This window comes from Solea senegalensis, linkage group LG20, assembly GCF_019176455.1.
Source record: "Solea senegalensis isolate Sse05_10M linkage group LG20, IFAPA_SoseM_1, whole genome shotgun sequence".
Lineage (NCBI taxonomy): Eukaryota > Metazoa > Chordata > Actinopteri > Pleuronectiformes > Soleidae > Solea > Solea senegalensis.
Genome location: NC_058039.1, coordinates 16,666,085 through 16,693,207, shown reverse-complemented (window position 1 = coordinate 16,693,207; position 27,123 = coordinate 16,666,085). Strand labels below are relative to the sequence as shown.

Genomic DNA, 27,123 nt, shown 5'->3' with positions numbered 1-27,123 from the left:
TACACTGTCGTTCTCTTTTTTTTGACATGCTCACGTGACCAGCCCTGGCTGTCAAGTCAGTCGCCATTTTCAATAAATTTTGTTAACTAAATTTACATGTGAAATACACATCAAAACCCAGCAAAGTAGCCAAAACACGACGTGTACCTTTAATACCTCATCAAAAATACCAAGATGTGGCACTTTTCAGGTAAGTCCAGTGTGAAATTTTGAAATGTTACATCGAAAACGTAGTGTACGCCATTATGTCATTGGTCGTATCATGAAGGTCAGTTGTAGGCCATTTTGTTTTAGTGACGTACGAGGGAAAAACCGCCGTCCGTGACGTAAAAAACGTCACCGTGTATAAAGTCTTTGTCCCTCCCCCAGCGCTCATTCCTGGATTTGGTCAGAGGTAAGTCAAGTCATGAAGGCATTACGGCTTCTCTTCAACATTTTGTTCGATTTTAATGCGAAATCCATACAGCTTTACTTAATAGTTAGTCACCAAAGGACGAAGTTTGCCAGGATCGAAAATAAATGTTGTGTTTTTTTATGTGTGTTGCAGGTATGAATTTGTTTGCCGAAGACTGAACCGTCGAGGACTTTGAACAACTCAACTCAAATTCATGTTTTTTCTTCAAGTAATGGACATTTGATTACTATTTTTGCCTCAAGTTTGTTCCTGAAGGAAAGGCTAGCTCCTAGCTACCACAGCCCCACCCATAAGAAGTCTTTAAGTTGATATTAAAACCATGAAGGTTGACGACATAAATTACTGAAATAAGAGATATAAGTGCCTGAAAAGCACGTTATAATAATCCCGAGACGCTGGAGATCTGTTGTATCAATAGTAAGTTGATTTTGACGTTGAATTGAAATCGAAATTCATCAAATGTAAAAACAGTCGTAGACAATAGGCTAGCTAGTAGCTGGCTAGCAGGCACAGTGAGTCAGCTTGGTCAAAAATAGGCAATGTTATAGCATGAGCTCACACAGAAAAGCGGACGGAAGCACAGTGCTCCGTTTCTTTGTGTGTGAGACGAAATGGGCGAAATTAACCTAAATATCCTGTTAATTCGTTAAAATAACCATAAGCAATCTGTTCATAAAGATTGCCGTAGGCATAGCAGCAAATTCCAGGTCAGGGAGTCGGACTTTTTGCCTGCCAAATCTGCTTTGTAGGGGGCTGCTCCACGGGACTAACACTCACCGCAATCTACACATAAAGATTGCATTAGCTTGAGGATTTGTGGACAATACTGTGTGTTGAAAATGTTGACAAAGATAGCGCAGGGACTTCCTGAAAGCCCTCGCCATGTACTCGGCAATCTGTGGATAAAGATTGCAGGATGACTCGGGCGATGTGGTCTTTTGAAGCACAAACAGTCGGGATTGGCAAAATGTGATGGACTAGTTGTGGTTTGCTTCTCGGACAGCTAGCATTGTGCATTGTTCGGCCAGCACCGCTCTCATCGAAGCGACGTTTGGGATTTGGTGTTTTTTTCCCCTCCTTTGTTTTTGTTTTTTTCTAATACTTTATTGCATACCAACTATATACGGATGCCCATCGCGTTTTCTGACTGCCGTGCGCATAGGGCCATCTAGAGAGACCTGGTGCTAATTCCCTTGTCTTCTTTTTGTTATCAATGTGTGGTGTTTGCTGTAGAAGCCATTGCTGTTTTTGAGGGTTTGGTCTGCCGTCGTCGAAGTGGTTAACGGGGGAGGGATCTGATTAGCAGTCAGAATCCACCTCCCTCTCTTTGTCGGGGAAGCTTTAGCCGCAGGAGCAGGCTGTACACAGCTATGACAGATGTCAGGTTAAAACGCAAGCCTTTTATAGGCAGCTTGAATAGCCCTTATATAACCGAGGGCGTTTTTAACTGTTAGATGATCCGATCATAGTCTACTTGGTTACACCGTAGATGTATTTGTAGTAGTGCGCTTAATTGCGCAACTGCTTTAAAAATACATTTTTGTTTTGCAGGATCTATGCTTTTTTTATAAGATCAGTCAGCTTTGTTTTTTTTTTGTTTTTTTTACAGTGACTATCTGACTACAGTGGGACTGTGTACATGTAACCTTCTCTCCCCATCTGAACCAGGGTTCATGTTTAATTAATTAACACTGACTTTGTGTGACAATTGTGACATTTACAGGGATTGTGTTATTTGCAGTGTTGTGGAGGTCTGAGACTATATAAAACTTCTACTACAACGGTTACACGGGTAAGACTTAAACTGATTCCTCACAGTATGACATTCCCGTGGATTGATTTCCACTCGAATCGCAGGTATCTGCTCAGGAATTGACATACTAATACATAAAACTGACATAAAAAAAGCATAAAAATAATTGCATGCTTAAAATGGTTCAGCCAAGCATTTATGCTATGAACACTAATGGTTATTTTTTTCCTCATGGCCATTTGTAAAAGTAAATCTATTTTTGGATCACAGACTTCATAGGATAATAGGACAATAGCACTGTGTGTGAAATCATTAAACATCTGGTACCTTTTAGTCAAAGAGTTTGTTTTATAGGCAGACGAATATGCTGCAGGACAAGCCATTGTTAGTGATGCTGCACTGGCAGTTGTAATAATTCAATGTGCTCAGTGTCAATGTGGGAACATTGAGTGGCCTCTAGGTGGCAGTAAGTGTCCTGACTTGTAACCTGTGGCTGCTAGATTATGACTGATGGTACCTCCACTTCTATTATTTAGCTTCCTTCAGAGACTTGAGAAAGAACACAATTATTTAACATACTAATTACTTTAATCATGCTGTATGCTGCTGGTGTGTGAAACCAGAATTCCATACCAGAGATTTAAGATGCTAATAATGAAAATAGGCAGTAACAAGGTATTGCTTTTCAGTTAGCTTTTTTCACAGATGTAAATTATTGTGATAGATGTGTGCTATTAAAATAAGTAATTATTTCTAACTTGACAATATTCCTCTCTTTCTCATAAACCTTGACCTTTCCTCTCCATTTTCATTTAATACATGCAGATGTGATAAATGTGTATAACAAAAAATAAAAAACAATATTTGTTGTAAGGGTTACATAGCTAACATTGTTTTTCTCTATATTAGTATCATTTTATCATCTCTATTTTAGTCTCATTGTAACATACTTTTTTATAAACAGTGCAGTGTTTAAACCTAACATTAACATTTTTTCCCCATTAGTATTGTTGTTTTAGTGTTAAGCATAGAAAGAACAGTTCAATACAAGTCAGTTTCTAGTCTCAATGTAACATGTTTATATGAGGATATAATGAACATAACATTAGACTAAATACACACATCTACTTCAAGTAAGAGTTACTGAGATAATACGATGGAACTGGTCTTCATTCTTGGCGAGTCAATGTCAAGAAACTGAAAGTCACAACTGTGAGGCAGCAAACCCAAAGCTGCGATGCACCGTGTGTCTGCGAGAGCAAAACTCGGTGTGTTGCTGGAAGGAAGCGCTGCTGTCTTAATGTGTAGTAAGTTGTGTGTCCGTGTCAGATCGACAGTCAAAGTCATTGTTTTCCTGATAGGGTAAAAAGTGATGCTAATCAGAGGCCAGCGTGGCAAATTATAGAACTGCATAGCTCTTCTGAATCCTAACTTGGTTTTAAGTGGTGTTTACCAGCCTGATGAGTAATGCTGCCCAAACCCTCATTGAGTCTTCGAAGACCTTTTTGACCTTTCAGATGTTGTGTGTTTGGCAATTAATGCCGTGATGTTGATGGAATGACCTTGATACTGTGTGGTGCAGTGGTTCACTGACTCTAAAGTGAGATGATTTGAAGTGGAATGGGGAAGCCTGTTGTGACAGGCTACACTTGTGGTTGTCTTTTTGTTTTTTGTTTTTTATTTTAATGCGTGACATGAATCTGGCTTTGAACCATGATGTGATTTAATTAAAGTTTTGGTAGAGGAGCCTCTGTGAAATTCAGCAGCAGTTTGGCAGGCAAAGAGTCCGTAAACAGAAGTTTTAGTTTCAGTAAATGCAATAAACCCATACATAATAGCACATTTTATACACATGTGACATGTTGGCATATTAATTTATTGTTGTATGTGTTTATTTCAGATATGGCAGCTGGACCAGTGGACCCCAGACAGATTTTAAAAGGTGTGGAAGCTCTGTTGGGCAAGGATGGAGAACTCCGCAGCCTGGAGGGAGTCCCAAAGGTGTTTAGGTGAGGAACAGAAATGTTTACATGGTGTTAATATTCATTTTGTTACATAACAGTTTCATTTGTGACTAAATTAAATAAACTTAAAAATCTCTGCTGATTTTCCATTTGCAGCCTGATGAAAGCTTCTACCAAGATGGTCAGTAGATGTATGTACCTCAACATCCTGCTCCAGACGAAATCACATGATGTTCTTAACCGGTAAGTTTTCATTTCAAATTAAATGGCTTTTGTATTTTTCATTTTCATTTAAGTCTAATTTGGTTTTTCAGCCTTTCACTTGAAAAATGTGCTTTGTTTCGCAAAGATTTGACAAAAGAAAAATCTAACATGGCAAATTCTTGTTGAATTTGAAGGAGGGTTTGGCCCCAGGGGTGATGAATGAATGACTGAATGAAATCCAGAAGGAGGCAGTGCTGCAACAATAATAGAAAATCTGAGAGGAACTGATTTTTATTTATTTTGCTTTGACAGGCTGCCATGTTTGCAGTTTCTATATAATCTAGTTTGTAGTTTTTGCCTTTGATGACTTTGGATCTAATCAAATCAAATCTTTTAACCACTGTCCATGGACAGAGCACACATCAAAGTGACCAACTGTTGCCATAACATCAAAGCAACCCATACAGTCATCCTTTTGTCCTTTAATTTTTCCCTCATATATATATTAATCTTTGCCTCGTTTTATACTTGTGATCTTGGAAGAAGACAAAGAGGCAAAAGAAAATGGGAAGCTAAGTCAATAAAGCAACATCACGGAAACTGTCATAAAACACCAAGACAGATTCTTGTAAGCGAACAAAACGGTGAATTAGCACTAACTTCGTAGATTCGTAAATGAAGTCTGCCTCTGTAGGTGGCGCTGTATCTCTATAAACTAGTGCATATTGAATCAGTTTGCTGTTGACCTTATGACAGGGAAAAACAAACAGCCAGATGGATCGTGCCAAGTCTGACTCCAGTCCGACTCCAGTCTGACTAAGCGTATACAGTACATGCAGGAGTAATCTGACTATGAATTGCATTATTCAAGAGTAGCTCAGTTTTAGTCAAACTAAATAAACAAATGATTTTCTTAGTCCAACCAAAATTTTATTTTTAACATGTATGTAAATGCACTTGAGTGTTTTTTTTGATGTTGAAAAAGCATACACTATGTTTCAGGAGAAGGGTTATTTGTTAAGGTGAAAAGGATAAATCAGGTTAAAAACACGGGTTAGAAAATGTATAAGGCCTTACAGAGTGTTATAAGTCCTACTTTATTGTCTTTTTTTACTTTATTGTTTAAGAATTGGCTTATCCTACATCCTAAAAAGTTGACTTACTTTAGAAGTCGCTACGGCTGAACAACTGCCTCCGTTTTATCCTCTCCCTTGTGTCCTCCTGCCAGGCACAAGGGACATCAACACCTTTTGTCCTATATAATCGTACTTTATGCTTAGAAATTTCAACTCCTGTCCATCCTGGTCACTCCCAATGAAAATCTCAGCATCTTCAGCTCTGCCTCCTGTCTTTTAGACAGTGCCACTGTCTCAAACCATACACCACAACAGGCTATTCATGTGACTATTGTTTTTACAGTGCTTTTTCAAACAATTATCACTCACTGATTCCTAATTGCATCTTGTGTCTTTATTATTTCCATTGATTGTTCTGAGTTTACCCTCTTTTTGTTTTGTCTGTCGAAGCACTTTTGTAGTTTGACTGTATTTATTGTAATTGTATCATATTTTTACCTCACTATTTTTGAATAATGATTTACTGAAGTCGTGTTTTTAGTTGATTTGAACACTCTGCCCATACAATACTCACTTGTTTTTCACCTGGCACACTTGAAATGACGTCAGTTGGGTGTTAGTTATTAGCTTCGCTCTGTCCTCTTGTGCTGTTGTTGTCTATCCATTGTTTTAATGAAGTGAGGAAGTGTTTTCTGGAACAATTACAATCATTTAATGTGTTTGTCAATGTTCTAGTGTCTGCATCATTATTAAAAAAAAAAATCTCTTGTTCCTTCCTCCAGGTTTATCAGAGTTGGAGGATACAGGCTGCTCAACTCCTGGCTCATCTACTCTAAAACCACCAACAACTCCCCTCTGCTGCAGCTCATCCTCCTCACACTGCAGAAGCTGCCTCTCAAAGTGGACCACCTCAAACAGGTACTGTCTCAGTCAGTTTATCCAGCAGAAAGCACTTTATACGTTGTTCTTACACCTGCAGCTAACAACTCTGCTTTCATATTTTGTCAGAACAACACAGCCAAGCTGGTGAAGCAGCTAAAGAAAGGCGCCGATACCGAAGGTCAGTTGACTTCAAAAGCAAAAATCCCAAATCACTTCAGCAGAATGCACTGCACCATACTAATGTTCCTGTCTTTTATTTAGATCTTAGGAAGTTGGCGTCCGTGCTCATGGATGGCTGGATGGCTATAATCCGCTCTCAGAGTGTCTCGGGCAGTGGCAACTCTCCTGCTGGTACGGATGATTATTTCACTTTTAATCATGTGTCTGGTTTTTTCCCTCTGTGGCTTCCTTTGGCAACGGTTTCTAACTTTTTTTGAATATTTATCCAACAGATAAGAAAAAGAAGAAAGAGGAGAGCAAGATGCCGGTGCGGGACGTGAAGGAGAAGATTGTAGAGGAGGACAAGAAGAAGGAGAAACCTAAAGCCCACGCACCCAGTCACACAAAGATTCGCTCCATAGGTAAACCTACTGTTACACCCGGTGAAGTCGCTGGCTCTGAATGTCATATTGTTCGTTGATAATAATTGGTTTTGTTTTGTGTCATGTGTAGGACTGGAGATCGATACACCAAACCCTGCCCCTGCTAAGAAGGTGCCTGTAGCGCCACCACTGGGTGACAAGTACAACATCAAGCCTCCACTCCTAAAGAGGCACAGGTACGGTTATACACCATCAGTCGTGTTCCTTGTTTGTACTGTATATGGTACTGTATATTCATGCAGCTTGCTCATTACTGCCCCTAGGTGGCCAATGTTGGTAGTTTCATGTTTCCTTATATCTGTTATTGTCCATCAGCAGCGCTGGCCCAGCAGATAATCCACCGCTGGAGAAAAAATACAAACCACTCAATACGCCGTCAAACTCTGCCAAAGAAATTAAAGTCAAGATCATTCCAGCGCAACGTGAGTTTCAAACGTGACATCACATGTGAGCAATGTCAAGGAGATGCTGGTGATGTGGTCATGTTAACTTTTGTCTTTTTGTGTCGCTTCTGCAGCAATGGAGGCCACTGGTTTCCTTGATGCACTGAACTCTGCCCCAGTTCCAGGGATTAAGATTAAGAAGAAGAAATCCAGCGCTAGTGCTCCAACAAGCACCAAGGCCGTGTCCCCCACATCCAACAAGGTACGGTTAACACGGATTGACAAGACTAACAAGAGCCACAACTGTCGATACCTTTTGCCTTTTTTGACGTCAAACCCAGTTCTAAAAATCATTCTCGTTCCTTTCTTGTCCTCAGGCGAATCCCTTTGACGGCAAACCATCCGCATATTCTTCATCGACCATGAAGCCGTCATCTCCAGACGCTGCCGCCTCCAGCACGCCCACCGATGAAAACCACGAGCCAGAGCAGCCCGGGACCCCAGTTCCCTCTGAGGACCCCGAGGCGTCTGACAACAGTAAGATCTACTTCTTGACAGTTTGAAAAGTGCACCTCTTAATTTTATGTTTATCCCCCTGATCTAATTCTATTTTCATCATTTTTAACTGTGTGTAGGTGAGAAACCCAACGCTCTGGCAGAACCGCGCGGCGAAGAAGAAAGCTTGACCAAGAAGGGCAAGAAGAAGAAGACGGTTCACTGGGCCGAGGAGGAGCAGCTCAAACACTACTTCTACTTTGATCTGGATGAGACGGAGAGAGGTAAGGCTCGTGGTAAACGACCCACTTGTTTTTTACGTTAAGAAAATATCAGTTATTAACGACGTCCCTTCACCGAATTCACAGTTAACGTCAACAAGATCAAGGACTTTGGCGAGGCCGCGAAACGAGAGCTGATGATGGACAGGCAGACGTTTGAGATGGCCCGTCGGCTCTCCCACGACACCATGGAGGAGAGGGTTCCCTGGACGCCGCCTCGGCCCCTGACGCTGCCCGGCAGCCTGGTCTCGCACGGCGCCAACAGCACAGAGAAGTTCACACAGAGGGATCGCGAGATGGGCATCCTGCAGGAGATCTTCCTCAGCAAAGAGAGGTAGGAGATTCTGGGGGGAAAAAAAGAAGGTGTATCGTTTTTGTAAGTGTTAGAGGGAAAGTTTAGGGCTTTCACGTTATAATTATTGTTTCTCTCTTCTCTCCAGCGTGCCCGATACGCCGCATGAACCAGACCCAGAGCCGTATGAGCCCATGCCTCCTCGTCTCATTCCTCTGGATGAGGTTAGTATCGCTCTCACACACACACACATTAGGATTGAGATACTTATCGGTGCTTAAAACAACCAGTATCAATACCAACATTGCCATCGTCTTTAACATTAACAGCATTATTTAACAGGACAATACAAGTATTTGAAGCTGAGAATAAACACAATCAAATCTACTATCGTGATAACCATAACACACTAACGCTCACTCACTCATGACCTTCTGTCTGTCGTGCCAGCAGGACTCGTCCATGCAGGATGACAGCTATGCCGAGCCCATGGACACCACGCCGCAGCAGGGCTCCGCCTTGGCTCCAAACGAGAGCTCCAAGCTTCCGCCTGTCCTCGCTAACCTCATGGGGAACCTGAGCAACAGCTCGCGCAGCCCACAGTCCTCCAACAACGTCAGCAACCCCATACCTCCCTCTGTCAACGTACAGGAGCTGCTCTCATCCATCATGGTAAATATCAAGTACCGGTCGGAGCACGACTGTGTTCCTGCTGTTAGATGTGAAATGTCTAATTATATTCTTTGTTTTCACATCAGGGTGCTTCTGGTAACCAGTCGACTGAAGACCTGATCAAGCAGCCTGACTTCTCGGACAAGATTAAACAGCTGCTCGGCTCCCTGCAGCAGACCCAGAACCAGAACCAGGGTGGACCTCCACCAGGTAAGCCAAAGTCTTCTTCAGTGTAGTGCTACACTCCACGTTTGTCTGTCCTCACGTTTTTAACGACCTGTTTTTTTCCCCTCTTCTGTGCAGTCAACCCAGGTTTACTGGGTCACGGTCCAGGCATGAACAACATGAACAACATGAACAACATGAACAACATGAACATGCACATGCAGATGCCAATGAACGGCGGCTACCCGCCCAACAACCCGCCCGGAGGCCCCCGCTTCAACCACCCGCCGCCACCACACAACCACGGCCCGCCGTTCAACGCCGGTGGAGGCCCCCGCATGATGGGGCCGCCTCCGGGCCAGGGCCGGGGAGACAACGGCAACTACTGGGGAGACGACTCCATGAGAGGAGGCCCCCACAGAGGGGGCCACTTCCACCGGGGAGGCCGCGGCAGAGGAGGAGAGCCGGGCTTCAGGGGGCGAGGACGGGGAGGACCCAGAGGAGGACACAACAACATGAACGGTACTTGGAACATTGGTCTTTGTCATCAGAACAAAGTGTTGATTAAAACTTGAGTCTATAATCTGTTTGTGCACTTTTTTAAATGTTATTTGTTGAAATCCTTATTCAGTGTATAGAGATAAGTGTTTAGAAACTAATTATGGATCATAACTTAAACTCAGCAGTAATAGTTTTTGACCAAGAATGATGACGAATTTGGTACACTTTGCAAAAACAAGCATTAATTGGTCAACAATAACTGTTCCATTTTATTATAGTCACTTCTATGCAAGGGGAAATTATGTCAAAACACATGTATGTGCTTCACAGAAATAAAAGAATAGAGTTCATTTCCACATGACAAAGATACAGTTTTGACTTAACTTATATACACACAGAAAAACTACAAATTATGACTGCCAAACAAAAGGATTATTGTGAACTTTTTTTGTTTGTTGGGTCAGATTTAATGGCCATTATGAGCTGGTTCCAGCAGGGGGCAGTGCTAGTTAGTTAATGCTATTTTACCTTTATTCCAGGTTTAAAAGCTGTGTTGTGCTGTCACACTTCAAACATACAGGCTTTGTAGGCGCTACATAACAGTTAAAAATCAGCACTTTCAGGTCCATTCATTTGAAATAATGAACATATAAAGAGCTGTTTGTTGCTTGTTATTGTTCTTAGTCGTGATTGTAACGCCGTCGTCTCCCTCTCCCGCCAGACATGTCCAAGAGGCCTGTGTGCCGTCACTTCATGATGAAGGGAAGCTGCCGGTACGAGAACAACTGCGCCTTCTACCACCCCGGCGTGAACGGACCGCCGTTGCCGCCGAACCACCCGGCCCACAACCAACACAACCAGCACCCACAGCACGGACACTAGGTGGCGCTGCCGCCATTTGGATCAAGTCTGCCAACTGCTGACCTCTTCGAGGAGCCGCTCTCTCTGATCAAAGACCACTGCAGGACGTCAAGTTCAGGACACAAGCGTGGACGGCGTAGGGTGTGTGTGTGTGTGTGTGTGTGTGTGATTGAGTGTGTGAGTGAAGTCCTGCAGAAGTCACTGTGGAGCTTACGCCTGTCTGGTGATCACTAATGGAACTGCGTTTTTCCTTTTTTTTTAAATTATTTTGATCATTTCCAACAGAGACTGTAAACTAAGCCTCCACACTGACCCACGCCTGTGGCTCGCTGCCTGTGTGCTCAGTCACTTTCCAAACAAGTAACTCGGTTGACCAAAATGGAAGTCTCCTTCTCAGCAGAAAGCTATTTCCTCCCCCCCATGTGAATACATTTCTTTTGGCGTTGTGGCTTTTGTACTGTGTACCTACAACGTGATGTTGCTTTCATCTGCCCCTCTTTTCTTTTTTGTTTTTTTTGGATTGGCCAGGTTTGAGTCAGAAGAAGAAGAAGAGTCATAAATGTTCTCCATTTTTTTACACAAAAAAAAGCACTTTATGAAGACAAAGGCCAATAGAGTTATGATTTATTAATATAAGAGACTGAAAAAGAACTACCTGGTATCAAACAGCTTTATTCCCCTCCTGAAAAAGTTAAAATGATGAGCTGATGAGTATAAAAATGGTCCTGCATATTTTTTTTTTTTGTTTCTTCCTTTTTTCTCAAAGCAGCTGTTGTTGGTTGTGAAGAGAAGCAACAGTGATGTGCGTGTTGTGTGTACGTTTCCCGCACACGCGTGTGCTCTGACTCGGCGACTTAGCTGTGTGTCTGTGTCTGTGTGTGTGTGCGCGTGCAACAATCATGCTCCATCACACACTGGTCCTGTCAGAAGAGTTCCCACAGCTGCTGCCTGTATCTTCTGCGCTCCCTCCTGAACCCACGCAGGGGGTTTACTGTCAGTGTTACGAGTCGAATGAGGGAGGTCAGCCAATTTTGAATGTTTTCTGTGAAAACAATGACCGTTGTGTCTCTTGTGGGACTGTAAGAATGTCAATTTTTTTTTTGCTCTCTTTCACCTCCTGTATTTTTTAAAATCATATTTTCAGTTGAATTTTTTTGTACACAGTGTATTAAATAAATGCCCAAATACAAATGATGGTGTGTGTTGTGTGATTTTAAGATAATTACAATGAAATCAAGCACACAAACTTTGAATCCAGGTGAACAAATGTGTTTACATCATTCACACATGTTTATACAGCACATTTTCTGTGTCTTGTTCAGGGACATATTGACATGTAGACTCGACCAGTGTTTCTCAACCTGCATGTTTCTCCTGATTCAAATGGTCAGCTCATCATGGAGCTCTGAAGGAGCCTGATAACGACCTATTTATTTTATATAACTAACTTTGCCTTGATAAAAGATAAGGTACGTCACATTAAGTGTCTTTATTCACTTTCTAAATATGTAGACCAAAAATGGTGTTTCACAGTTTTAAACTACGCACAACCTCTATTAATGAAAATACAAGAGAAAATACAATCACTTCCAAATCTCAATCCTGGTCCTGGGAACTCACTGCTTCACCCCACACACCTGATTCAAATAAATGGCTCGTCATCAGGCTTCTGCAGTGTTTGCTGATGAGCTGGACATTTGAATCAGGCATGTTCGAGTAAAGGAAACGTCGAAAACATGCAGGTTTTTGGGCCCCGCAGGGTCTCCAGGACCAGGTCTGAGAAACACTGGTCTAGAGGAGCAGGGAATTAAACCCCCAAACTTTCCAGTGGGCAAAACCACCCACTGTCGCCCGTCAGGACCACGACAGATTGATTTTGTCCAGTTTTGACGGCTGTATCTGTTAAATACTTTTATACATGTAAATCATGATGGAACAAAAACGTCTTATTGTGTGTTTGTGTGTTAAAGCATAAACTAAGTCTTGCAGGGGGGTCTTTGTGTTGAAATTTTGGAGATTTGTGGCATCAAATCAACTGAATACTGATTAAGAGTATTAAGATTAAATGGTTTTATCCTGTTGTTTCCTATTCCGAGTGATTAAAAAACACTATTTCCAACAACAATACAAGTATAGATAAATAAAGCTTGACATGGCTCTCCTGAGAGTGAGTGATTTGGATTTTCTGGCTTGAGGGTAAGTGATGTGCTGCGTGTGTGTGTTACTTGTTTATTCTGCTGTAAATACAGTATATCATTGTTTCTGGCTGTTGTCCACTTGTTTTGCTGCATAGGTTTATGTTTTTGGCTCACAAACTTAAAAAAAAGAACTACACTCAAATAAATTAACTTCATTCAAACTAAAGTCAGCACATTATGTAGACAATTGAATTTGCTCACTTTAGTTATGTGTATTATTGTGTTACCAGCTGAAGTAGTGAATACTATTTATTTTCCTTTTTTTGTGGTGAAAATGGAAATTTACAAAGAAATACATTAGAAAATAACCTGGAAATTCAAAAACAAATGACCAAAAAAAATGTATTTAATGGGTTTATTAATTGTGATTACAGCAAGACGGTCAATAGTTTGAATCCTGTGGGGTTTTTCCCCAGCTTCCTCCCAAAAATCCCACAACATGCAGAGGTTATTTTTAGGGGCGACTTCACCCTAAAAATATGCAGTTTATTATTATTTTACTATTTCATCCAGAGATAAATGTGTTATAAATAAAACTGAGAAAAAGTTGACGTCTAAATGACTGAACATAGAAGCCCTACACTGCTCTTCACTTTGTTTCTGACCATTAGAACACGTTTTAAGAATAAAAGATCTGAAACAAATAAAATAAAATACATTTCAAAGAACAGGTCAAACTGAATCCGACTCTGTATTAGAATGAATGAATGAATGAATGAATGTGAATCAAACAAACAGCAGCATCATAATTGTTTTAAGTTTAATGTTAATTTGACCTCCTTATAAGGACAATAAAGTTGGTAGAAAATGAGTGAGTGAGGTTTATGATTTTGTTTAGTGGTTTTGTAGTGAATGTTCACTCACTCACGGAAGGACAAAAGAGCTGGAAAGTTGAGTTCAGTCCCTGTAATACAAACATGTGGTGTTAGTATTTCTCAGCTTTATCTCGAGGTGGGTTCATGTGTTCATGAGCCACTGCATTGTGCTTCACACCAGGTAGTTGCATCCTATTTAGTGTGTGTGTGTGTTTGTGTGTCGAGACCAGCGGTAGTGAGAGTGAGATCCGTGTTGTCAGGGCGGGGCTGAGTGCAGCTGGTGAATGTGAAGTGTGAATAGGAGTGGCCTTTAACTCTGCCCTGCAGTTTAAATATTGACCATGGTGCTGTGACAACACGGTGACGGAGAGAGGGAGCCACACACTGCTGGGGTTTAAGGACACCTCAGCATTACAACTGCTCCCACATCCTGGTTCCGAGGCACACGTAACATTAAACATAGACTGTGTCCATTTGCTGTGTGTACAGAAAATTACATGAGCAAACAGTTCATATAACAGCTGGAAGCAGGAATGAAATAATTAGTCTATACAAAGCATTAGAAACAGGACTTTAATAAAGTGTCTTTAATTTAGTGTTTGGTCCTTGGATGTTTCACCTGCTCCAGCACACCTGATAACAATGAACGGCTCGAGCTGATCCAAGAACCAGGTGTGTTGTTGGAGCAGGTGAGACATCTACAGCAGGACTATTCAACTACAAACTCAGAAGAAATTTGCTAAGTACTTCAAAAAGTGCATTAAAAATATAATAAAAGAACTAGCAATACGATTCTTTTGGTCATACGTGTCATTTGTATGCCTCAAAGTGCGTAAAACAAGTGCGCAGTATAAGCCGTAACTATTTAAAATCAAAAAAATAAGCGCATTCGCATGAATTCAAAAAGGTGCATAATGTTTCTTTGAATTAAGGTCAACACAATCATGTCTTATAGACGACCCACAAACTTCTCACAGAGCCTTTATCAGAATATAAACACTAGGAAACAGAGAACTATCAATGCTATCAAACCTGTCAGACTACTGTGTTTCCAGTGGAACCACAGGCTGGACCATGATGAAGTCGGCATTTGAATAGGCTGGATCTAAACCATGAGGAAACACTTTAATTATGTCTTATCCATTAAACATCTATAAATATATCTCTTTAAAATTTTTTTTATATATATTCTATATTTGGTACCCAGAATGCTCTGGGAAGGTTTCCCTGTAGTTGAAACGGAAAGTTTTTTTTTTGGTCGCACGTTCCCAGAACGTTCCACTTATGTTACTTTATCAAAACCTTCATACAACCCTTAGAGAACATTCTTTAAATGTTAGTTTTTGGTGTCGTCGTAACTAACCTTAGAACCTTAAGGGAACATTCTTTGTGTGTTGGTAGGGATTTAGCAATTCTAACCTTTTTGAAACACAATCTTTTTGTATAATTATAATAATAATAATAATAATAATAATAATAATATATAATAATAATAATTACACAGTGTTAGTAGAGGAGTGTTTTTTTCCATGATCTATGTTCATTGACCTTATGGGAACTAATATGTGAACAGAATTAGAGACTGGCAGACAGCCAGCAAACAAACTACACTAAGGCCATATTAGCTCTCACACTCTTCACTTCCTGTTAGGCGTGTAAGTAAAGGTAATGAGCAGTCAGTGTTCCACTACACTGCACCTGCTTACTTACTTACTGCCCACAACTGTCCCTCATGGACGACGTCAACAACCACAGGAGGTGACATCGTCATTCTCTCCAAGCTGGTTAACAAGCTTAAAGTGACAGTTCAGGGTTCTTTAACTGAGTAACAGCTATAAACTGCTCAGGTAATTATATCTCTTAAGAATGTATTTGTTGCTTTAGATCACACACCGGCAACATGAGGCCCTGGGGACAGGTGAACGATAACGACATGATGTGGACAGGTGAATGATGAGCACAGACAGGTGAATGATCAGGACAGGTGAATGATGAGGACATGGTGCAGACAGGTGAATGATGAGGACAGACAGGTGAATGATAAGGACATGATGTAGACAGATGAATGATGAGGACAGACAGGTGAATGATAAGAACACAATGTGGACAGGTGAATGATGAGGACAGACAGGTGAATGATGAGGACATGATGTGAGACAGGTGAATGATGAGGACCTGGGGACAGGTGAATGACAAGGACATGATGTAGACAGATGAATGATGAGGACAGACAGGTGAATGATGAGGACATGATGTAGACAGGTGAATGATGAGGACCTGGGGACAGGTGAATGACAAGGACAGGTGAATGATGAGGACAGACAGGTGAATGATGAGGATAGACAGGTGAATGATGAGGACATGATGTGGACAGACAGGTGAATGATGAGGACATGATGTAGACAGGTGAATGATGAGGACCTGGGGACAGGTGAATGACTAGGACAGGTGAATGATGAGGACAGACAGGTGAATGATGAGGATAGACAGGTGAATGATGAGGACATGATGTGGACAGACAGGTGAATGATGAGGACAGACAGGTGAATGATGAGAACAGGTGAATAATGAGGACAGGTGAATTGGTGTTAATCAAGGTCCCTGAGCGAGTAAGTTAAAACACTTGTGACCTTTGACCCATGTCGACTGATACATTATATTTTATTTTGTCAGCACTTAAATATGTAAAGGTTTGCCTTGAACTAAAAATAATTCATGTGAGATTTGTGTTCCCTTGTCCTTTTTACACAACAAAAAGAAAGAACCACAGCCTTGTTAAATGAGTAACTTCTACTCTGAGTACATTTTAAACAAGCTACTTTTTTTTTACTTTAACTTGAGTACATTTTTAGACCAGTACTTTTACTTGAGTAGAATATTTCAATGACTCTTTCTTTTATTTTATAACGTTGACATGTTTTACTGACGACAGGTGCCACACACACATATACACACATACATACTACAGGTGTGTGGTGACAGCAGTCATTCAGGTTGTGCTGAGCGTGTGTTGAGTTGAGGGAGAGTCTGCTGTGGACAGCTGCTTCACGCTGCAGGACGTGCAGCAGCAGCAGCAGCAGCAGCAGCAGCAGCAGCAGCAGTGAATGAACTGATTCAGTCAGTGAAAGGCAGTTTGGTTGCCAGGAGGCGCAGAGCAGAGCAGAGAGATCCGGAAACAAAGCTGCCATTGATGAACTGAGCTTGCTGATGCACGACCCCAGGAGACTGTTGCCTGCAGATAAAAAACAGAATCCAGTTTGAATGTCTCAGTTAAAATATATTCTCCACTCCTAAACTCCACACCACTGCTGCTGAGTTAATGCCACAAAACAAAAACCATAAAACCTATAAGTTATGCCTATGAGCTAATTATAACAATTAATAAACAATAAACCCCAAACTAAAATCACTTTGTTAAACCCACCAAAGATAAGCGACTGAAAAAATGCTCTGTTTTCTAACCCATGTATTTTTCTTTTATTTAAGTATCACAATTATTCATTTTTTTCTTCTTTTTGTTGTTGTTTTGTACTCTTTTATATGTTATTATCACGACTCTTCATGTCTTGTTAGTACACAGTTGCCCCTGTGTATGTCTGTATGTGTGCACTAAATAAAAATACAATTAAAAAATAAAATAATTCTCTTAATTCTAACTTTAAAAATGAAATAGTTCACGTAAAAGCTAACTTTCTAACTTTAAGAATGCAGCATTTCGGCTCTTTCACTCATTCATCATAAGGGAATTCAGTCCAGTATTTTATTGTTGTGTTTCATTCTGAAACACAGATCACTCATTCATTCTGTGTTGACTTTGTAGGAAAGGTGACGATCACTTGTGCATGTTTGTCGTCCTGCGTGAACGAGCCAATCGCGCTGAGACGAATCATCATCCAGCCTCTGATCACGTTTCCTTGATTTAATGCTGACTCGTCCTTGGATCTGTCCCACACAGACTAGTGCAAAATATGAAGATGAATTTATCAAATAAGATTGAAATTATGACATAATGAAGTTTCTTGAATAATAACTGAAACCAGTTACCCAGAAACAGCTTTCTTTCTTTCTACAGAACCCTTGACTTTAGAATTGTCCCATACATTAAAAATGTAACAGATATCACGCATCGTTTTTAAAGAACTTGAATTTATTGGCGTGTGTCCTTTATTTCTAGATCTTATTTAATGAATCTATTCTATTCCTTAATAGAGGACAGAGTAAGAAACAGCGTTCTTTCATCAGAACCATTACCTTTAAACAGTAATTGTATTCATTAATCTTCTCATCTTTTAAAGGACTGCATTTATTGGTAGTGGCATCTTTTAATAAGTCTATTCTCTTTTATAATAGAAGTAATCGAAGGCACTATAAACAGAATTAGTGAAAGATGAAGAGAGTTTTTAACAGTTATTCTTTATCATAACATAATGTATTGATACTCATGATCCCACACCTGGGTGTTTTTAGCAATATGAGCAAATTTCCCCCACATGGTTTCAAGCTTCAAACATTCCTGCACAGAGAGCGAGTGAGCATAGGAGGATGTGAAAAAGTAGGCGTGTCTTCACTGAGCAGGTACTTAAATATGGGACAGGTGAGAGCACAGGTACAGGGATCCTTCGAAGTCCTCACCTGGAACAGGTAAGATCCACAGCCTGCACTGACTTGCTCACTTGCTGCTCTGTACTCGACACATCAACGTGATCTGTTTTTTTGCTTTTTTTTCCCTCAGCATTTGAAGATGGTCAAGTCAGTGTTGTCAGTGATCGTGGTCCTGGTGGCCGTGTCCTCCGCCTTTGGAGAGCAATACATCCCCAAGTCTGGCAAGAGGATTCCTCAGACGCTGTCCAGAGGTCAGTGACGATCCACTGCAACTCTAGTGTGATAAAAAACTGAAGTAAATCAGTCTTTTAATGGTGTCCATGTGTGTCCAGGTTGGGGTGATCAGCTGATCTGGGCTCAGACCTATGAGGAAGGCCTCCACTATGCCAGAACCAAGTATGAAAATTAATTACATTTTTCTTTTCTCAAATTGACAATTTACAGCGTCTTTGTGTTTCTGGATGACTAAATAAATACTGTTTTTTTTTTTCTCCTTCAGGAACAAGCCTCTGATGGTTATTTTCCACCGTGAGGACTGCCCACACAGCAAGAGTAAGTCCCACAAAAGAAAAAGAATTAACTAAGAGCCAAACCTGTGTGTGTGTGTGTGTGTGTGTGTGTGTGTGTGTGTGTATGTACAGTCCGTACATGAGGGTCAAGTGCTGAGAAACCTTAAATGACAAACTCTTTCTTTCTCCCGCAGAACTGAAGAAAGTTTTCGCCGAGGACTATGACATTCAGAAGATTCTTGACGAAGACTTCATTATTCTCAACCTGATGGTAAGTTCTAACATATGACACATGTAAACGTAGATTTCCCCTGGACCTGTTTTCAAATCTAATTATAATAAGTGCAATGTTCACGACTCGACAAACAACATTATAGCAAACAATCCAGCAACTGTCGTCACACTGCTGTCGTCTTTCAAATATTGCTCGACTCGGCACAGACATAAAGGGACGTCACCTTTTCCAAACTAAGCCACACCCACTTACCTCCACACACATGTCACACACTGAAGGACACACAAATGTCTCTCATGTTCTGCAATAACCAGGAAACACACATGGGATCGCAAAAAAAGTGTTTTTAATCATGTCTTCTCCCACACACCTACAGTTTGAAACCACGGACCCCAATCTGTCTCAAGATGGACAGTATGTCCCCAGGATCTTCTTTGTCGGTAAGAAATGATTCATTTGTAATTCAAGGGCGGCACGGCATACAGACAATCTTTGTCTTTGGACAACCTGCTCTTCCAGAGCCTTTTCCTATGTCCTCACACTCTCACAACCTAACTTGTCCATCGCTGTAACGAAGGTTCACATATTAAAATGTAATATATCACACATAAGGTATGTCCATGTACTAAACGGGACATTGCCATATAATGCACCAATGACCTGCTCCACATGTCACCTAAACCGGGTTCCTGTAATGTCTCCACAGACCCGTCCATGACGGTGAGGGCTGACATCAGCGGACGCTACAGTAACCGATTATATGCCTACGAACCAAAGGACATGAGACTGTGTAAGTGGCACAAAAATGAACACACACACACTGTGAGGTCAACACACGCACACATGTTGTCGATTCTGTATTCACGGTGGACGTGTCTCTGCTTTTCCCCCCCTCAGTGTTCACCAACATGCAGAAGGCCAAGAAGCTGTTCAAGTCTGAGCTGTGAGCACAGACGCACGACTCATCATCACCTTCATCACCACACGTGCCAATATGACGCTGACACTACAGTTTACACACACAGAGAACTACGCACTGTTTCCTTCTTCAAGCTCATGTTTGTTTCTGATCTTTTGTTATTCATGATGGACACACCCACAATGTCTTTTAAATAGATAAATAAATAAATATGGAATATTTAAAAAACGGATTATATGCCTTTTTGTTTGTTTTTATTTCCCAATAAATGGGAAAGGGAATCATAAAAATGTAAATAAATACATTTAAATGGATTGTATACTCCTACTACTGCTGCTTTACTACAGTTTTGCCATTCACTCATTCACACCCATTCACTCACACTTTCATACAGTGCAGCACTACTACTACTACTACTACTACCCTTATTCATACAGCATTAACGCTGCCTTTAAAGGATTATGAGCAGCACAAATAAAGCAACAAAAGATCAAACAATAAAGTGAAAAACAAATAGTAAAACCATTTAAAAGCCATTCTTAATGACTGACTTAAGGGGGCGATTGTGTGACATTTATGATAGTTTATTGGTAGAAAATGTATATACTGCAATTACTGCAACCCTTAGTGCTAACCCTGGTGCACCCATGGTCAATTGTTGTGAGAATAATACACACCTCCTCATATGGACACACCGGTGGTGTGTATTTATAGGTCACATATTCAGGTTTTTAAAAAAAATGTGTGTTTTTTTTTTTACATCTTCTTATGTGTTGTTGAGTCAAAGTTATGATTCATTTCATAAACATTTATTAGTAGTGATATAAAGTAGCAATTATTGTGCCAAAGTCACACAATAGACTGTTTTATCTGTTATTTTAGTTCATAAAAACGAGCCAAGCGAACGTTGAACCGTGGCGCATTTCCAAATTTCACACGTTCAATCCAATTTTCAACATTTGGAGTACTTTTTGCCCAGTTGTGTTTATATAGTTGGTTTGGAAAAAGAGGATATAAGACAGTCTATATTGCACATTCTTATAGCCTCTATATTCAGCCTCTGAACGCTCAAAGGTTGATATCTTTGATATATATATTTGATATGAAATACAGGCATTCTCAGAAGGTGAAGGTTTAGGTGAAGAATGGTGAGAAAGATTATTTTGGGTCAAGTGCTAACACTTGTTGTTAGATCACTGGATTATGAAATGAAATGAAAAGTGGACGTTGTGAAGGAAATACATTAAGTGTTTGGCTTATACACAGTGTGGTCTCTAATCCTTCTGATCCAGCTGAAGAACACATTAATCTCCTAAGACACTAAGACTGTCTGGTGTATTTAGTTTTCCTTGTCACTTGTAACCCCCCTCTGTGTGTCGCACTTTCCCTTGTAATTGTAATTGTCCGCCTCCGCCCCGAGGCTGTTGAGATGACTCGAGATAATGCAGGATTTCTGCTCTTTCACTCATTCATCACAAGGCTCTGTCTGTTTAAAAAGGTGTTTTTATTCTGGGTCGTGCAGTCAGGAAACACAGATCTCATTCATTCATTCTCCCAACTGCATGTTGACTTTGTAGGAAAGGCAACGATCACTCGCACATGTTTGTCGTCCTGCGTCAACGAGCCAATCACATTAAGACTCATCATCATCCACTGAGCCTCTGATCACGTTTTACACTTTTATGCTGACTTGTCCTTAGATCTGTGTCAAACGTATCCCAACACAGAAATGTCAATTTAGAACCCTTGTGACAAATTTAAAAAATGTATGCACAATTCTGTGCAATAACAGATATCACTCATCTTACTTGGAGTACTTGGATTTAATGTTTTGTGTCTTTTATTTGTATATTTTAATTATTAATCTGTTCAGTTCTTTAATAGAGGATACGTGGTGAGTAGGTGGTAAGAAATAGCACAATTCTTTCATGATATACGGGACATAATACATGCTGTTTTAAACATTAATAATTACTTTTTATCAGAACATAAGTCAAAACAACCAAGGTTGACCAAAAGCTTTACAGAGTTAAAGGCACAGTAACATAAAAGGTATAAAACAGTAAAAATAGTGACACAATAGAACAGTAAAATGGTCAAATAAATATAGAACATTTATAGTCAGGGTGAGAGAAAATGTGTGTGTGTGTGTGTGTGTGTGGGGTTTGGTTTTTGCAAACAATCGTTACATGGTTCAAGTCTCAAACATTCCTGCACAGAGAAGAAAGACCATGAGTGGGCGTGTCTGCACCAAGCAGGTACTTAAATAAGGGACAGGTGAGAGCACAGGCACAGAGATCCAGCGACATCCTCTCACCTGAGTCAGCCCGGGACAGGTAAGATCCACAGCCTGCACTCACTCGCCGCCACGTGCTCGTCACAGGACACACTTTTTACCTCAGAAGCTGAATCAGTCGTGTCTTCTTGTCCTTGCTGACGTCTTTATTGAGCTGTTTCTGCAGTCCACAATCGTACAGATGAGTTCAAATACAAACTAGACTAAATCATGCAAGAATAAATGATTATCTGAGCGTCATTTTTCACCTGTCAAAGGTTAAAACCCAGCAAAAGATTCCAACGTCCATCATTAAATGTGACGTTGTTCTGTTGCTTTTTTCCCTCTCAGCATTTGAAGATGGTCAAGTCGGTGTTGTCGGTGATCTTGGTCCTGGTGGCCGTGTCCTCCGTCTTTGGGAAAAAATACATCCCCAAGTCTGGCAAGAGGATTCCTCAGACTCTGTCCAAAGGTCAGTGACGATCCACTGCAACTCTAAAGCTGAGTGACTGAGTGTGAATACATGTACATGGTCTTTAATGGTGTCTCTCATGTCTGTCCAGGTTGGGGTGATCAGCTCATCTGGGTTCAGACGTATGAGGAAGGCCTCTATATCTCCAGGACAACGTAAAGAAATAATTTTGGATTTTTTTGGCATTTACTTTTCTTAAATTGATGATTTATTGTGTTTCTGGGTTACTAAATACTGATTTTATTTTTTCCTTCAGGAACAAGCCTCTGATGGTTCTTTTCCACCTTACGGAATGTCCACACTGCACAGGTAAGTCCTAGAAAAACAGTTATTCAGTAATTGACAAGAGTTACTAAAATGAGGGTGAAGCGCCGAGAAACACTGGATTTTAAATTGAAAACTCGTTCTCCTGCAGCGCTGAAGAAAGTTTTCTCTGAAGATAAAGAAATTCAGAGACTTCTTGACGAGGAGTTTGTTATCCTCAACCTGGAGGTGAGTTATAAGTCACAAATGTAAACGTATATTTCCCCCTGGACCTGTTTTCACATGTAATTATAATAAGTACAATATCTATGACGCGACATGCTGTTCAACAAACAACATGATAGCAAACAATCCAGCAACTGTCGTCACATGCTGTCTTTCAAACATTGGTTGACTCTGCACAGAAGTAAGAAGTAAACTGAGCCACACCCACTTACCTCCACACAGAGGTCACACACTGAAGGACAGGACAGATAATGTCTCTCATGTCCTGTAATAAGCAGATTAATTATTATTATGTTTTTTTCTTCTCACCTACAGTATGAAACCACGGACAAACATCTGTCTCCTGATGGACAGTACGTTCCCAGGATCCTCTTTGTTGGTAAGAGCTGCCTGCTCATGTCCTTGCACAGTATCTGTCTATCGCTACATTATTATTTAGCAAAGCTGTGACAATACATCACATATTAAAATGTAATATTTAACATATAAGGTATGTCCACATACTAAACCTGATATTGCCATATAATGCACCAATGTCACCCATATGCTGACATTGGTGACATTGGTGCATTATATGGCAATAACACCAATGTCACCAATATGGTGATATAATGTTTTCTCACATACTGGATTCTCACATCTGAAGTGTAATCTGTAATCCTGTAATCTCTCCACAGACCCCTCCATGACAGTGAGGGCTGAGATCGTTGGACCCTATAAAAACCGCTATTATTCCTACGAACCAACTGACCTCAAACTCTGTAAGTGCCACAAACGAACACACACACACTGTAAGGTTTTCTATTTGTCATCATAACAACACATCAAAATGTGTTTTTAAAATAAAATCAAATACTCTGTTTTTGTGTTACTAACAGTACTTTCCCATCTTGAGTTTTATTTTTATTTTCACTTGTACACTGGCTGACTATAGTCAACAGATTAAATAATCTGACACCCTATTAGAGATATCTTTATATATAAGTCTTTGCCTTGATAAAAGTACATGAAATTTAGCATCTTTATTAACTTTCCAAATATGTAGTCCAAAAGTATATGAAGACTTGACTACAATAATGGTGTATGTCACAGTTTAAAATTACACACAACCTCTATTAATGAAAATACAATCATTTCCTAATCTCAATCCTGGTCCTGGGGACCCACTGCCCTGCTCCAACACACCTGATTCAAATAAACGGCTCGTTATCAGGCTTCTGCAGTGTTTGCTGATGATGGGTCTCCAGGACCAGGATTGAGATTAGAAAATTCAGAAACCCTGGATTAGCTACTTAAAAGACAAAAAATGATGTGCACAAGAGATTTTGGTGTACGTAAGTGTAGTATGGGGTATGTATGTGTAATACTAATGTGTTGTGCTTCCTCCTCAGTGCTAAACAACCTGAAGAAGGCGTTGAAGCTCCTCAAGACTGAGCTGTGAGCTCAGACGCTTGCTCAACCCACGGCCCAGATCCACCCTCCATCATCATCATCAGACCTTCGCACTGTTTCTTTTCCAAAGCTCATGTTTGATTCTTATTCTTTATTATTACTGTACACATCTACGATGTATTTTAAATAAAAATTGAATATTTTAAAAAAAAAATTGCTTCATCTGCCTTTTTTTATTTCCCAGAGAGAGTACAGGGAATCAAATGTAAATGAAACTGTATTTGTATACTACTACTATTATATAATATTAATTGTATTACCATTATCCATACTACACTTTTCAGTTCCAATGCTATCAGACAGACAAATCTATCTATCTCTACATTATTATTTAGTAAAGCTGTGGCAATGGATCACATATCAAGGTGTAATATTTAACATATGAGGTATGTCCATATACTAAACCTCATATTGCCATATAAAATGGTAAAATGGTGACTCTGAAACACGTCAAAATCTTGAGGAACAGTGTTTATTACAAGGCCACAGTTTTCCCTCCACTGTGATTGTCGGCTCCACCCTGACGCGTCTCACCTGTGTCCAATTATCACTCACTCACCTTCCAGGTGTATTTAAGCTCTGTGCTGCACAGCGGCAGCTCCTCTGTTCAGCTCTTCTGTCTTCAGTGCAGTTGTGTTAGCTCTGTGTTCTTGCTTTTTGTGTTGGGGTTTCGCTTTTTAACCTTATCTGTTAATTAGTTGCATTTGTGTCCTGTTTTGTTGCAGTGTGACAACTACAAGGCTGCAAAGTTACTTATCTTGTACTTTCAAAAACACTAAACTGCTGATGCTGACGACACTGCGTCAGAGTTGTTACGTTGGGCAGAATATTAGGAAATAATGTGGAAATATCTGGAGGATATTTGATTCTTTAAACTCAACTTTTGCTGACTTTATCAGACTCTTGACTACAAACAAACATAACAAGTGAAAACACAAAAATAAACCTGCAAAGGTGTCATTTACAGACCACTGTTTGGCTCATTATGAACATAATGTTACACTAAGTGTGGCTTTTTCGTCTCCTGACAATTATTTACATAAGACACGTGTGATTTGTGCTATAATTTAGGTTCAGCAAGACTGTATATGATTGCACAAAAACACATACATTTAAAACAAGCATGTGCTGCCACCACACCGAATACTGTATGTTACACTGCCACCTACTGATATTACATGCACACAGATATTTTGTTGTTGTTGTTGCTATGGAATGGTGATTTAATGGCACCTAGTGGTCAGGTTACAAGTTACACCAACTTCAGATACAGTGGCTAATAATACATCCAGTTTAATGATTACATTTTCACCAAATTAAAAATAAATTCATCTAAATTTGAATCATTAAGACAACTTTTTTTATTTCTGTGTTTTTAGAGAAACGTAAAGCTTTTGTCAACTTGAACTTTATTGACGTGTACAGTACAAAGAATCAGCAGGTTGTTGCTGTAAATTATATTTGCAGCAGAGTCAGAGTCATGCAAGAGGCCAAATATGCTGAGCACACAGCCAGGAGCAACACACACACACACACACACACACACGAACACACACATTCAAAGTGAGGACATCTTTATTTTCTTTCTTTCTTTTATTCATTCTTCAAAAGTGAACACTTTTTTATTTTTACAAATCAAGGCGATAAATGAAAGTGGTTTAATATTTTGTGTGTTTGAAATGTGGACTTAAATGAAGAACATCTATATATCTATATATATATAAAACTTTATACATGATGTTGTCTTCATTTTATGGCTCAAATGTTTTGTTTTGCAGCTTCAGATTATATTTATTTATTATATTTTTTATTTGTGTGGAGAAGGGACAAAAATGGCTCTTTTAATACTAAAGGTTGCAGAGTCCCTTATCCTAACCTTAACATCACAACAATTCCCTTATCCCATAACCTGAAAACCAAGTTAACCCTTAACCTTTAAAAAAAGCCCTTTTAGGGGTGACTGGGGAGAATGTGAGGATCAGCCAAAATGTCCTCGCTTCCACACACACAAAGAGACACAAACAAGAACACACATTCACACATTTGTGTAGCATTCAAAGTGAGGACCCAAACCTTAACCCTAAAACCAGGTCTTAACCCTCCCAAAAAAGCCCTTTTAAAGATGTGGGGACCAGATAAAATGTCCCTACTTTGCTAAAATGTCGTCACTCCACAAGGTTTATACCATTGTTGGTCCTCATAAAGTCACAAATACAAGAACACACACACACAGTCATAACATTTCATTTCTTCTTCTCATTCATTATTCATTCATTCATTCATTAAATGTCAGTACACAGTGTTGCACAGTGTGATCAGTGGAACTTTGACTGTTTTAAAGAACAAATCAGCAACAACCACAATAACAGTGACAGTGTTTGGGGCCAATTATTATATTACAATTATCTACAACAGTAAAAATGTGCAGATATGAGAGTTTCATAAAAAACCCAAACATCCCATCACAGTCACAGCATCACTGCATCAGTATGTGAAAACACACAGGTCAGTCTTTCATGTACAGTTAAAGGAACTTAGTCAGATTATTATTATTTTAAGTGTGAATATATGAGGTATTGACACACCGGCTGCCAGTGGGGCCGTGAGGAAA

The 27,123-nt window shown here is 40.1% G+C and overlaps 3 protein-coding genes across 6 annotated transcripts; all 3 read left to right on the top strand.

Annotated features, from left to right (window-relative positions):
* The first annotated feature begins 507 nt into the window (after positions 1–507).
* On the top strand, positions 508–11,737 carry ppp1r10 (protein phosphatase 1, regulatory subunit 10). 4 transcript variants are annotated; one of them, XM_044052539.1, is made up of 18 exons: positions 508–832; positions 4,069–4,177; positions 4,289–4,375; positions 6,195–6,330; positions 6,421–6,472; positions 6,556–6,645; positions 6,747–6,875; positions 6,967–7,072; positions 7,215–7,318; positions 7,414–7,541; positions 7,657–7,816; positions 7,915–8,058; positions 8,143–8,389; positions 8,496–8,571; positions 8,801–9,019; positions 9,106–9,229; positions 9,323–9,706; positions 10,407–11,737. In XM_044052539.1, exons 2-18 carry the CDS (start codon positions 4,071–4,073, stop codon positions 10,565–10,567), a joined length of 2,454 nt encoding a protein of 817 aa, XP_043908474.1. In that variant the 5' UTR covers positions 508–832; positions 4,069–4,070; the 3' UTR covers positions 10,568–11,737. The 4 variants fall into 4 exon arrangements, with proteins under 4 accessions (XP_043908474.1, XP_043908473.1, XP_043908471.1 ...); XM_044052538.1 differs by having other exon boundaries at positions 8,798–9,019; XM_044052536.1 differs by having other exon boundaries at positions 7,212–7,318.
* A 6,445-nt stretch (positions 11,738–18,182) lies between these two features.
* LOC122786319 (anterior gradient protein 2 homolog) lies at positions 18,183–20,056 on the top strand. The gene is made up of 8 exons (XM_044052540.1): positions 18,183–18,200; positions 18,292–18,412; positions 18,494–18,557; positions 18,661–18,713; positions 18,865–18,941; positions 19,282–19,345; positions 19,612–19,695; positions 19,803–20,056. Exons 2-8 carry the CDS (start codon positions 18,301–18,303, stop codon positions 19,850–19,852), a joined length of 504 nt encoding a protein of 167 aa, XP_043908475.1. The 5' UTR covers positions 18,183–18,200; positions 18,292–18,300; the 3' UTR covers positions 19,853–20,056.
* Positions 20,057–22,094: 2,038 nt separating this feature from the next.
* Positions 22,095–24,649, top strand: LOC122786320 (anterior gradient protein 2 homolog). Its single transcript, XM_044052541.1, has 8 exons — positions 22,095–22,160; positions 22,451–22,571; positions 22,663–22,726; positions 22,828–22,880; positions 22,987–23,063; positions 23,376–23,439; positions 23,738–23,821; positions 24,452–24,649. The coding sequence occupies exons 2-8, from the start codon at positions 22,460–22,462 to the stop codon at positions 24,499–24,501; spliced, it is 504 nt and encodes a 167-aa protein (XP_043908476.1). The 5' UTR covers positions 22,095–22,160; positions 22,451–22,459; the 3' UTR covers positions 24,502–24,649.
* The last annotated feature ends 2,474 nt before the right edge of the window (positions 24,650–27,123 follow it).

Bases quoted from the DNA above. Each gene is read 5' to 3' on its own strand.
- ppp1r10 (XM_044052535.1), top strand. From the start codon at position 4,071: ATGGCAGCTGGACCAGTGGACCCCAGACAGATTTTAAAAGGTGTGGAA. The intron at 6,473-6,555 runs GTCAGTTGACTT...TCTTTTATTTAG, and splicing joins GAAAGGCGCCGATACCGAAG to ATCTTAGGAAGTTGGCGTCC. The intron at 8,572-8,797 runs GTTAGTATCGCT...CTGTCGTGCCAG, and splicing joins GTCTCATTCCTCTGGATGAG to CAGGACTCGTCCATGCAGGA.
- LOC122786319 (XM_044052540.1), top strand. From the start codon at position 18,301: ATGGTCAAGTCAGTGTTGTCAGTGATCGTGGTCCTGGTGGCCGTGTCC. The intron at 18,558-18,660 runs GTATGAAAATTA...TTTCTCCTTCAG, and splicing joins CTCCACTATGCCAGAACCAA to GAACAAGCCTCTGATGGTTA. The intron at 19,346-19,611 runs GTAAGAAATGAT...ATGTCTCCACAG, and splicing joins CCCCAGGATCTTCTTTGTCG to ACCCGTCCATGACGGTGAGG.
- LOC122786320 (XM_044052541.1), top strand. From the start codon at position 22,460: ATGGTCAAGTCGGTGTTGTCGGTGATCTTGGTCCTGGTGGCCGTGTCC. The intron at 22,572-22,662 runs GTCAGTGACGAT...ATGTCTGTCCAG, and splicing joins TCCTCAGACTCTGTCCAAAG to GTTGGGGTGATCAGCTCATC. The intron at 23,822-24,451 runs GTAAGTGCCACA...CTTCCTCCTCAG, and splicing joins ACCAACTGACCTCAAACTCT to TGCTAAACAACCTGAAGAAG.